Genomic DNA, 12,902 nt, shown 5'->3' on the forward strand with positions numbered 1-12,902 from the left:
AAATACAACATGGCATCACAACATGACTCTACGACTCAAGTAATTTATTCAATAGGCTCCGAGGAGCGAGATATTACAAACATGGGTCTCATGACCCAACAATCAGAGCATACAAATCAAAGCACAAGCGGAAGCTATCATGTCTGAGTACAGACATCTAGAAATGAAAAAGGCTGAGAAGCCTGACTATCTACCAGATCCTGCCGAGGGCTCAAAATCGTAGCTGAGGTAACAAGCTAAACGTCGAAGTCCACGCGAAACTACTAGTGAGACCGAAGTCTCTCTGCAAAAACATAAAATAGGCAAACGTGAGTACAAATGTACCCAGCAAGACTTACATCAGAACTATCTACATATGCATCATTATCAACAAAGGGGATGGTGGGGTTTAACTGCAGCAAGCCAGCTTTGACTCGGTGGCTATCCTGAACTACGACTGCAAGTAACTCTTTTGAGGTGGCGCACACGAGTCCACATATTCACCATATCAATACACCACTATGGATCCGCTCTCGTCTCCCTACGAGAACGCCATCCATAGCACTCACGCTTATCTTGCGCATTTTAGAGTATCCACTTTCACTTGTCTATGAACTGATATAAGCAACCCAGAAGTCCTTTACCGCGGACACGGCTATTCGAATAGATGATGTTAACCCTGCAGGGGTGTACTTCTTCATACATGTTTCCACCACTTAGCGTCTGCACACGACATGTGCTCGGCAGACTTCAAGCGAAAGCCGACGTGGGTGTAGACCACGACCTACCTAAACACCTAAGTCTCTAGTCCAGGTTTATTGCCTATTCGGGTTCCATCCATGAGGAGATCCGGCCGGAGTTTCGCTCACAGCCCCAAACGATGTGAACAGGGTTCCCGAGACACCAAACGGGCATCCGGTACACCATGCCACGTACCTACCGCATCACAGCCCACCCCTACGGTCAGCGCTGTCCACGGCCTCCAGTAAGCTACAAACACCAGAAACTACTTGCAACTCCTGGACAGAGGACAAGGGTGAATAAGAAGTCGAGCGGGGTCATATTTCAGGGCCCAATGTATGGTAGTAGCTGAATCATGGATCACAAACACAGAACTCAGTTCCTGAGGACGGCTTCAATGAGACAACCCACCATGTACTCCTACATGGCCTCTCACCGCTACCTTTACCAAATCGTGTTCACACGCTTAGCTCACACACAGTAGGACATGTTCACACGCCTCTGATTCATCCCCGATGAATCAGACCTGACTCAACTCTAAGCAGTAGCAGGCATGACAAACAAACATGGATGAGTAGGCACAACAGGGCTCAAACAACTCCTACTCATGCTAGTGGGTTTCATCTATTTACTGTGGCAACGACAGGTCATGCAGAGGATAAAGGGGTTCAACTACCGCAGCATGTAACAGTTGAATCGTTGTTGTCCTAATGCAGTAAAAGAGAGCAGGAGCGAGCGAGTAGGATTGTATCGGAATGAACAAGGGGGTTTTGCTTGCCTGGCACTTCTGAAGATAGCATTGAGTCTTCATCAGTGTCAACGATCACATCATCGGTATCACGTCTATCGAGAGGGGACAATTACCGGCAACACAGAAGGGAACACAATCAATGCAATGCACAATATGATGCATGATCATGACATGGCAAAATGAATGTGTTTGGGGCTAATGCATCTAAAACCAGATTAAATGAAGTTGGTTTGAATACAAGATTCAAATTCAAACTCCATATGTGATTATTCAAATGCCATGTAATTGATTTGTGCTAAACAGCAGCTATAAGTTGTTCTAACATGCATGAAAATGGTACAGATGGATTCCTTGAATTTTTCTGATAATTTTTCATATATAAATTATTTAATTTGGAGTTACGGTTAATTTTCTATGATTTATTGAAGTTTTAGCTATTTTCTGAAATTTCTTATATAAAAATAAATTCAGAAAATAAGTTACTGCGTCAGCATGACGTCGGCATGACGTCAGCAAGTCAAAGGCGTCGACCAGGTCAAACCTGACCAGTGGGGTCCACTGGTCAGTGACCCAGTCAACTAACCAGGTTAGTTAGCCCTAACTAACTTAGTTAGCCGGGCGGGGCCCGCATGTCAGTGGCTCACCTAATTAACTAAGTTAATTAACACCAACTAACCTAGCACTAACTAAGCAGGCGCCTGGGCCCACACGTCAGGGGGTCAAACCCCGGGTCGGCGGGGTCAACTCGCCGGCGTTTAGCCGCCGGCGAGGCTAAACGCGGCGGTGCAGGTGCGGGTTTCACGTACAGGGCACCGTTCGGGGCGCCGTTGGGCGCTATGGATAGCTGGGAGTGGCCCGCGGCGAGTGGTGCAGGTAGTTGGGTTCGGGGTCGCCGGAAAAGGCGTCGGCGACGTGTTTGGCGACGGCCGGAGCTACGGGTTCGAGCGGGGCGAGGCCACAGGGAACGGGAGGGATGGCTAAGGGGCTCACCGAGCTCCTGAAGATGCTAGGAGCACGGTGCCGTGCTCGGTTTCGAGCCTTACTGGCTGCAGTGACGGCGGCGACATCGCCGGCGGCGTGGAGTTCTCGGCTCCGGTGGTTGATGCGGCTAGGGGGCGAATTAGGCAACGGGGCATGGGGGAAACGATGCAGCGGCTCACCGAGGTTCTTCTGGTGCTGCTGGCGAGGCAGGGGAGGCACGGGGTCCGGCGAATCGACGGCGGGGATCACCGGCACCCGAGGTCGGAAACGGCGGCGTTGGAGATGCAGCAGAGCTTCTGGCGCCGCGTGACTCGATGGAGAGGACGACGACGTCGTGGCGGAGCTCGGGATCACGTCGGAGAGGTGGGGCAGTGGCTGTGGGTGCGGGGTTACGGCAGCGCGTCCATGGAGGCTTCGGCCATGGCGGGGAACGGGCGAGGAGAGGCGTAGGGGGGGCGAATGGGAGGCCGGATCGATCGGGATGGCACCGAGGAGGAAGACCCGCGGCGTTGCGCTGTCCCGAGGACGCAGGCAGGCAGGCAGGTGGCGTGGCAGCACGGCCGTGCGCGCGCGTCGGGCACGCGCTCGGCGTCCGACTGGCGCGGTGGAGACGACGACTGGCAGTTGGGCCGGTGGGCCGCACTGCTGGGCTGGGTAAGTGGCCAGGTATCCTCTCTCTCTATCTCCTTTTTTTCTAATATCTCAGTTTTCTATTATTCTGTAAATTTAGGGCTTTATTAAAAATACTCAGACACTTTCAAAAATCATGAAACTAATCATGGCTACTGTTTAGAAAATATCCAACAGTAAACATTTTAGTTTATGATTATTTGAGCATTTGAAATATTTAATAGCATTTAAATGCCCAAATGCAAATACTATATAATTTAATTCAAAAATCCAGGAATAGCCTATAAATATGTTCATCATTCTTGGAAGAGGTTTTCACCTTTAACAGAAATTATGAACATTTCCAAAGGGCATTCTGGGTTATTGAAAATATTTTTATTGAACCTAGTTAAATTTCATTTGGTGCTAGGGTTTCAACAATCCCCATTTCAAATTTCTTTGGAATTTAAACATGATGGCATGATGAACAAGCAAAGTCAAGCAAGGGCTGAACTGGGGCTGTGACACGGGGATTACATGTAATGCCCAACGGTTAATTGTAATACCCCCACGGATTTTGGTGCCCCCTCGGGGATTACATGTAATGCCCGATGGTTTTTGCCACACCCACGGGGATTAGATGTAATGCCCGACGGTGAAACTTAATAGCCAAAGGTGAAAAGAAAACTCTCACCTATGTGTGAAAATGGCCGACGGTACATGTGTGCCTCTCGATTATTTATGAAAACACCTGACAGTGTATAGTAATAACCGACGGTTAACTTTCCCTCTCGATGATATGTTTCAATGGACAACATCGATAAATGTAGAATGGCGGATGTTATATTCCATATCACTCCATATAAGAATATTCCAAATGGAGGCACTGAGGCATTTGGGAGCAGCGCTAGGAGGTTCATCGTGTGTGCGGGAACCGGGACGATGGTCCCATGTGGTCGGTAGTGGCGGCTGGTACTACTACCATGCATGGGGTACATATCTGATAAGGTCGTACATTAGGTCCTACATTGCTATTTGTTGTAAATGACGACAAGTGAGTTAAACCATGGGTTAATGCGTCAAGAATGTCTTTCTACATCAACTTTACTAGCAGTAAAGGGCGATATATGACCTTGTCCAGGACGACCATGCAAGTGTTTTTTGTGCACTTTGAGGGAGTATATGATATTTATACCATGTACGATTTGAGCAAGCGTTATGTGAGATCTTGACCTAGTTGATGATGAAAGACAATATTGACTAGAGTATAGCTGTGAAGAGGCTAACTACAAATTTTCTTAATTCATTGCTGAATATGAATGCACATAATAGTTAAAATGTTTTAGCGTTATAGTCACATACATTAAAGATGAAAATATATATGTACTGCATGCATCTTTGTCTAATTCAATAAAGATAGACTTATCCAAAGTAAGTTGACGATGAAGGAACCTGCAACACAAAACGTCAATCATCCAAGGCAATGAGCATTCTATAACACACACCCTGATCCTCGCACCATCTCCCAGGGGTGAATGCTCACGCCACCAGAGACCCTCGCGTTGCTGCTTCCCCATCCACCGCTACCACCGGCGTAGGCCGCAGTGGCGGCGACCCCGATGCCGAAAGAACCGGGATCTAGACGCGCAGCGATCTCCCAGTGCGGCTGGGGCATGGCCAGGAGGGAGTTGTGCAAAGCGGCCAGGGCGGCGCTCCTGGTCATACGGCGGCCGCGCTACCTGCCACAACCCGCAGGTTCCAAGGTCTCCAGCGATGGAGGGCATGGCGGCGGCCGCGGATCTAGATCCACGCCCAGATCCATCGTCAACTCTTCATGTGGATGGTCGACGGATCGGTTAGGGCTCTGGTGAAGGGATGGAGGATCTCCACCGGAGAACCGGTGGTTGCATACGTCTTCATGGCGAAGCTCCACGCAGTTTCGCAAATATATTCTTAATCCAATAATTAATGATGTGCCTCACGTCCTATCTTGTCCTGATGGTGCGAATAGCGTCTCGGAGGACGTATGGAGGTGTATCTCCGTCGAATCTCGTGGGATTCAGTCGGTGCTGGTCTTTGATGGATCTATTTGGATCAAGTTTTGTTTTTCTTCGTTCGTGTGGTTACATGTTTGATCTTTCCAATCTACAACTCTCTTCATCGGTGATGGTTCTTGCTCTGGTGCCCTGGTTGACCTTAGTAAGACGATTTCCCGATTGTCTATTATAACAAGATTGCCCGGCTTCGGCAAGGAAGGGGCGATGACGATGGCGCGTCTTCGGCTCACTCTAGTGCTTGTAGTCGTCGTTAGGTGCTCCATGGACCTGGCTGTATTTATTATTACCTCTAGTGTTCTTTATACTGCTAAAATTGATGAATAGATCCGAATTTTTGTCAAAAAAAAATCACCACGCAAGCAAACGGGAACAACTAAGGCCCTCCACGTACTAAAAACAACCGGCAGCTAAAACAAATTCCCCCAGCGGAAAACTCATAGCCCACGTCGCACGATACCCACTTCCTCATTATTAGGAAGAGAAAAAAATGGTCATGCCTCTGATTCCCGCTCCATTGTTGCCCAAGCCGACCCGCCGAGAAGAAGAGAGGCATCATCGCCTGCTCGTGCCTGACGCTGCCGCTGCCGTGGGCGGATGGTTACTCACGACTCGAAGGGGAGCCTGCCACCTCACGTCGTCGCTGCGTGGAGGAAGGGAGCCGCCATTGAGGCCAACCGTTGTGGTCGCGTCCTCAACTGGAGCAATCCTCCAGGTCGTGTCATGGCCCACTACACCACGAGACTCAAATCAGCGTCAAACAATCTGTCGGCATAGGTCACCTAAGGCGACACATTTACTGTCGGCAAAGACTTTTGGCGACAGAAACGAGTTGTCGCCTATAGTCTTGTCGGGAAAGGTCTTTGCCAACAGATAAATCTACGCCGACAGACAATTTGATGGGGTTGGTGGGATCTATAGCGACAGACATTTCTATACCGACAGACTAAGATATGCCGACAGATCATCTGCCACCATGCTATGCCGACACATAGTGCAACGTCCATTCTTACGTCGACAGTTTGTCTGCCAATGAGCTATGCCGACACATAGTGCGACACCCAATACTTATGCCGACACTTTTGCTGCCAGGGTTCTACGTTTCAGCAGAAAATGCATTTGCACCATATTTTTAATAAAGTTACGTTCATAGTATCCAATTCATGTTCAGTGCACAATACATATACAAATAATTGCACTCTTCTATTCATCACAAGATACCAATCACTAATACATTTATTCAACATATATTGAGCATTAGTTATCTGCACTCAAGTTTGTTACAACCATGAAGAAAATACATAAGTCGACATACAAGATGTGTCCCGCTACAAAATATAAGGGCTAATCCCTAAGAGACCAACTGTTTGATCACTTGACTACTACAAATATCATGAAAGAGACCGATCCTTCAATCACCAAGCGGCATCAATTTCCATATGAACAAAATGTGTCTACCATTTTATGAACAAAAGCGATCACCAGAACATCTTAGATCAACTTGTGAACTTGCTACTTTCTGCCATGTCCCTGCAAAAGAACTTGTATGTTTGAGCAATCATAGAAATGAGAATTTGTTCAAACTTGCGAGTTGCCAATGATTCCAAAGATCTAAAACATTTTCTAAAAATATAGAACACATTGCAAATAGTTTGGTTACATAAGATATCCCTATCAGAAGATCAACCAAAGCCAAGATAGGTCCTATCATATCACATGGCTTACTAATAAAATTATGCTCCCATTGTTAAGCAATCAGATTTGTTCTAAGGCATAGAGATTTGAAGAATATCAGAAAAAAGAGGGAAGCACAAGGGGAGAGAAGGGTTGACTGATGGACAAATACAGTGATGAGAAGAGTACAATAAGGGGGTGAATAAAAAGTGAAAAAAGAAGAGGGGTGTAATCAAGCACCACCAGAAGTAAAACAAGAAATACATTGACGAATGGGTCTAAATGTGAACATAGTGTGTTTAAGTACATTTGATACTGAATTTTCTCTGTAAAGTGGATGATAAATTTTGCTCTTATTATTGCACATCTTGTGATGCTAAAGTCGTTCTATACAACAATGAATACAATAGAAATTACATTAATGTAGTGCCAATATTACACACAGAAGACTATAGGAAAAATATAATTAAGAACCGAGTGCAAGATTATCTCACCTATGTTTCCCGAGGGGCACCAGACATTGTCTCAGAACTCTTGGTCGTTGGACGACGAGACCAGACGGACGATCAATTGCGCGAGGTCAGAAACGTATTCGAGAATCTGGAATTGACATAAACAACACATTACTACAATGTTTATTGTCAGTTGAGGTAGCAAAAGGAAGAATGGTTGGCCAGATAATGCACGCAATTTGTAAGGCCATGCCCAGCTGACAGTCCTAAGGTGCAGCAAACCATGTAGCATCAATATATAATGCTTACTAAGATTCCTTGCTTTTGTTAAAAACTGTAACCATAATATCAGTTTGTTCTTCAAAGAATACGAGGTTGGTTTGCATTGTTATTTGCACAGATTGAGACAGTTTGCACCCTAGTCTATCTACTGGCAATATAGCATCATCAACCATCCAACTAACAAAAATATCTTCAGTTAAAAAATTAGCTATAGAAGTAAAGGAAGCATGATCACACACACAAAAAGATACTTCCATTAGGAACTTAGGCCCTGTTTGATAGCAAAGTATTACAAAAACCAAAGTATCAAAAACTACAATAATTTAGGATGTAGGTACAACATACCATAGTTTTACTATAACAACGTTTTTTGAAGTATTCACGATACAGAGGACCTGTTTGGCTACGTCACAAAACGCTGTAAAATTTCCTGGCTAGCTTTTAGCCGTGCATGCATTTGAAGCTAGCTAGCCATTGTAGTACTAGAATATATAGATCAACTAGACTAATGATGATTAGCGACAACGACGCCGGTGGAGTAATTAACAGATGACCTCTGAGCAATAGGTACTTGGAAAATCTTCATACCAGACATTTGCAAGGAGAAGGCACATGAATCGAACATATAGATTTTGGCTCAAACATTCTTCTCTGTAACATAAGAGCCACATACAGTTGTTTATGTAAATCAAACAAAATGTCACCACCTAGTAAAATGTGATGAAAACATCCTCTGAGTCACCATATAGACAACAGGGAAGAGTGAAAAAATTCCCATGTCAGCTTTTTGCCAACGCCGATGAAAGAAGCAGAGTGTTCAAGTACTGCAGCCGCAGGTAACGAACAACTAAAAGACCTCAACTCAGACAGTTCGTACTTGCACCTTGCCTACTACCTAAGCTCCGTCCGACCCTTCTTTTCGGGTGCTCAGTTTTTTTAAAAGAGGTATGAGGTTTTTTTTTATACAAAGAAAATACTGTGGTTTGGCAAAAACTGCAGTATTAAAATCATGGTTTTTAGAGGCATCCAAACAACCTTATGTAAATAAAACTACAGTAACATAAAAAAATGTAGTATTTCCAGAATACTTTAAAAATACTTTGTTATCAAACGGGGCCCTGAATTATTATTTGAATTATAGAGTTGGCACCGAGATCTTCAGGATTGTTAGGATACATCTCATAGGCGATTTGAATTATTATTTTACATCACAGGACCAGCTGCTGCACACGTCTAGTCTTCTAATCTGATCCGCCTGCCACACCAACTGGCAGGAGAAAGCTGACAGTTGCCGGCACAAAGTTGAATCTGTGAAATTCATTTTCATACATGACCATCTCAAACTGTCAGCTTCGCCCGCACAGCTTCTGCAAGCCATTCAGGTGGCCAAGAGAATGCCGAAACCCCATACTGCAAGTTGCTCACTGTTGTTAAAGATCAGATTCATTCCAAAGTCCACAAGCAAAAGTGGTCACTGCTGGATACAATCAAAAGGCACCATCCAGACTATCGAGCCGTTGTTCCTGATTAGTCAAATTAATCACAGCTCTGCAATCTTTTCTGTGTAAGCATTCTAGAATAAAAGACAATACCTGAATAAAATAGAAGGGTTATAATCTTCATGTAAAAGCTGCATAATTGCCCAAGCATACACATAAATCAACAAACAATGATTGTGATGGAACTGTCAACTGCACGCTATCCCCATCTTCCTCGCCTTCGTCATCTTCAACATCATGCTCATCTCTTCCCCTACTGAAAAACGTAACACTAAGCAAATCCCGAATAGGAAGTGGGATAAAACGTGATTGAAATTTGAAAGATCTGTCTCTTGCACTCACAACCAATGATCTCAGTGAGGGTCAGGAGCCGCCCGGCGACCTCGCGCTCGTCGTCATCCTGTAGGGCCCACTTGTACGCCTCGTCGTTCGAAGCTAGCTACGCCCTCGCAACAAAACAGCAGAGGAACGGGCACCACTGGACCGCATGGATGGGAAGCTAAGGCCGGAACGTCGACCAAGTTGAGCGCCATTAAGCAGGAAAACCACAAATTAGACCGACAAGCATTAGCAATGGAATAAACTGCACGAGATCTGGATGCTTATCTTTTCTCGGAGGACACGTGCGTGTACCAAGTCGGCCTCCTTCTTACTTTAAGGCAGTGAGTTGCCGCCTCCCTAATCCCTGGCCGCTGCGGCCACCTCAGCCGAGCCGTCCGCCCGCCCGCCTGCACGGCTTCCATCCAGCCAGCCGCTTCTGCCGCTTCTTGTCGTCCTCGTCCAAGGGAGTGTGCTATTCCTGCTGCGGCTATCTGGAGATGGAGCGGGGGCGACCGTATATGAGGAACCCTCCCCCGCAGCCATTGACACATGGTGACAATTCCTCCTTCCGCCAGCACCCATGGCCGGCTGTCCACTCCGCCGTGCTCGGCATCCTAAGACGTCAAGAGCACCCTGGAACGGGCACCGCCATCACGTCGATGAGCCCATGCGCTATACGCTATCAACGACCATGACGATGGCGTGCCTTTCTAGCTGAGCAAGGGATCTTCCGCCGCTAACGGCCACGTGAACGCCGTATCGGAGATGGTGAAGCCTGAAGATCTCCTCATTGTTGTCAACTATCGTACTATAGATGACCTTGCCGGTGCAGCCAATCCAAATGCGAGAAACCTCCCGACGATGTGGGCCTGTTGGCTTGGCCTCGGCTGTGGCCTCGGCAAGGGCACACACCCGGATGAATTGCCTGTGAGATCATTCTTGGTTTACATTGCTCATCCGGCAGCTCCGTCTGTTATGTTCTCTCGGGCAACCTATTTATGGGAGGAGCTAGACGAAACGTCTCGACGGAAAGGGAGTTCGACTACGGGCGAGAGACCGAGTCGTGAAGCACTCGATTTCAGGTGGGAGACCGGGTTGATCGGCAGGGTTTAGGGTTACCGAAAAGAATCATCATGGAAGAAGGAGATCGATGAAAAAATAGGAAAGGAGACCAGGCCTAGTGCAGCCACACATCATGTTTCTGTTTTTTATTAGGAAAGGAAGGCTCAGCCCAAATTACTGTCCTTAATTATTAGGTAAAGATACGCACGTAAAATAGTACCACCTCGGATGTAGAAAATGATATAGATGAAAAAAAACTAAAAGCGTAAAATCACGGGAAGTAGTGTATTGTGACTGTGAACCCAAGGAGTCAATCCGTGCTTTATTATTAGGGAAAGATTTGGGGTCACAAATCAATAGTCAATAAGAGACGTACTTCAAAGAATACAAATTAGACTTTATACATTAATTTTAAATGCAAAAACAAAATGGTGATGCGCGGTATTATCCCAAAGAATGAACAATTCTTTGGTACATAATCACAAAAATCACACTCCAAAGATTGTACTTTACATACCTAAAGTTGTATACCACAGTCCTACTAGAGAATCTGGATATTTATTCCCATTGATGTCATAAACATAAGAACCCTGCATATATAGGTTAACATTGTATAAGCAAAACATAGATACATTGTTTACAACCGTAGCATACTGTAATGAACGTCTTAGCTGCCATTTCCAATATCAAACGCTGCATTGCATGAGAAGTAAACATATATAATGCTATAATTCGAGAGTTGCAACCTCAAATCTCTCAATAACCAATGGATGCACATCATTGCTCTGCCATACAACAGCGAATGGTGCCAACATGCCATGCCCCTTAAACCTGGGAAGGTCATAATATCAATGTCAGTAGTGGCTAGTAAACTGAGTGACTTCTTCTTCCCTGCATTATCTCTTCTCCTTTCAAACAGAACCTGCTATCCATCAAAATCCATGGCAGGGAAGAGCGGATCTTGCCTCAAACCACCGAAAATGAAATCCTTATGCTAGCTGGTGGTCATATGTTCCTTTTCCCCTTCGATTAATCTCCTGTATTATCTAATTTCAAAACCGTAATTTGACCTCGTTGCCAATAATGGAGAGAGAACAAGGGCGGGCAGCGGGAAGATTTGCGGCTTACTTGTTGAGATCTGGAGGTACACGTGTCGTCGGTGGAGGAAGAAGAACGGCCGGCGGCTCCTCAGAAGCGACGGCGCTGCTTCTCATCATCGACGGACGGTGGGCCTTGTTGACCTTGTTGCTTCTCCTTCCCAGTGGTAGGTGCTACTACTCGGCACGGCGGATGGCGCGGCTGCTCCTCTACGCGGCGGAAGGCGCTGCTGCTCCTGAGCGGATGATGGGAGGCGTGTGGCGCGAGGGGGCGGGGGTCAAGGGACGGGCGGCGGCGTGCAGGTTGGGGAGGAGGCGCACTGGATTAGGTTTAGGTCGGGGCGAGCGGCGCACTCTATTTCAGGGTAGCGAGAGAAAAGGGTGGGATTGGGGATCGAGGGGATATTTGGGTATGTCATTTTTTTTCTTTCCCTTTTTTTCCTCCTTAGTCCGGCTCGGGTGTTTCACATGGCTCGCTGGCTCTCTTTCCGCGCCATTCTTTTTGGGTGCGGGCCGAAGGAAACAACACCGACACTTTTTTTGTCCCCGTGAATCAGCGACAGACAAAGTATCAGTAAAGTCAGTATATGCCGACAGCAATTGTGTCGGTGATCCGGTGATGATTTGGCGACAAATAATGTGTCATGAGGCTATATAACAACAACGAATTGTGTGTCGGCATAGTTCGTCACACAAAAAATGTCGGCGATGCTCACTTCTACCAACAGACGCATGTCGTCTTTGCAGTGTCGTGGTGTAGTGGCCGCCACAGATCTGGAGCCATTGCCGATGCCATGAACCCGGATCTGCTGCTGTGGAGGCAATGTCCGAACCTGAACATGGTGTTTCCATGGCCGACAATTATCTTCTCTCGATCTTTTACCAACTGTCGCCCCTCCTACAAGAACTCCCTTTGAAGGTTCGTCCATGACAGGACCTCAACACAACAACAACTCAACAATTACTCGAACTAGCCCCGCTTGATATTATCTCGAAATTTAGAGTTACAGATACAGGGGTTCAGATCGAGGATCTGCCCAATTTCTACCAAGTACTCTAGGGTTCTTAAGGTAGCTAGCTATTACACTTGGAGAAAGGGGAAAGATGCTTTTCCAGAACGCTGGCTGGGCCTTTTATCGCTGGAGGCAGGTGACGAAGGCGTGGGACGGAAGGAGTCGTTGCCGTCACTATTACTGTCCAGCTGGTGGCGGCAACGGTCATTTAGCCCAATTGATCTGAGCCGTCCGATTCCCAGAGACTGAATTCCATTTCTTCAGAGCTAGTGTCTCGTTCTTCAGTTAACAGGAACAGCTTGTCAGGGTCCTGACAACTGCCCTCTCCTGGAGACGATCCTTGTCCTCGAGGATCGGAATTTGGAAACCACGAATGAATGGTGCTGT

At 46.5% G+C, this 12,902-nt stretch overlaps 1 protein-coding gene across 14 annotated transcripts; it reads right to left on the reverse strand.

Moving 5' to 3' along the window:
- Positions 1-6,272: 6,272 nt before the first annotated feature.
- On the reverse strand, positions 6,273-11,913 carry LOC119296030 (gamma-aminobutyrate transaminase 1, mitochondrial-like). Of its 14 annotated transcripts, none has more exons than XR_005144630.1 (5): positions 11,534-11,913; positions 11,152-11,236; positions 10,923-10,995; positions 7,284-7,389; positions 6,273-6,645 (listed from the first exon to the last, which is right to left on the reverse strand). XR_005144630.1 is itself a non-coding variant. In XM_037574450.1 (5 exons), exons 2-5 carry the CDS (start codon positions 11,336-11,338, stop codon positions 9,060-9,062), a joined length of 225 nt encoding a protein of 74 aa, XP_037430347.1. In that variant the 5' UTR covers positions 11,339-11,451; positions 11,534-11,911; the 3' UTR covers positions 8,580-9,059. The 14 variants fall into 14 exon arrangements, 3 of the variants coding, with proteins under 3 accessions (XP_037430347.1, XP_037430345.1, XP_037430346.1); XM_037574450.1 differs by lacking the exons at positions 6,273-6,645; positions 7,284-7,389 and adding exons at positions 8,580-9,115; positions 11,328-11,451 and having other exon boundaries at positions 11,534-11,911; XR_005144637.1 differs by adding an exon at positions 9,116-9,278 and having other exon boundaries at positions 9,365-11,903.
- Positions 11,914-12,902: the final 989 nt, after the last annotated feature.

The sequence above is a fragment of the Triticum dicoccoides genome, chromosome 4B (assembly GCF_002162155.2).
Source record: "Triticum dicoccoides isolate Atlit2015 ecotype Zavitan chromosome 4B, WEW_v2.0, whole genome shotgun sequence".
NCBI lineage: Eukaryota > Viridiplantae > Streptophyta > Magnoliopsida > Poales > Poaceae > Triticum > Triticum dicoccoides.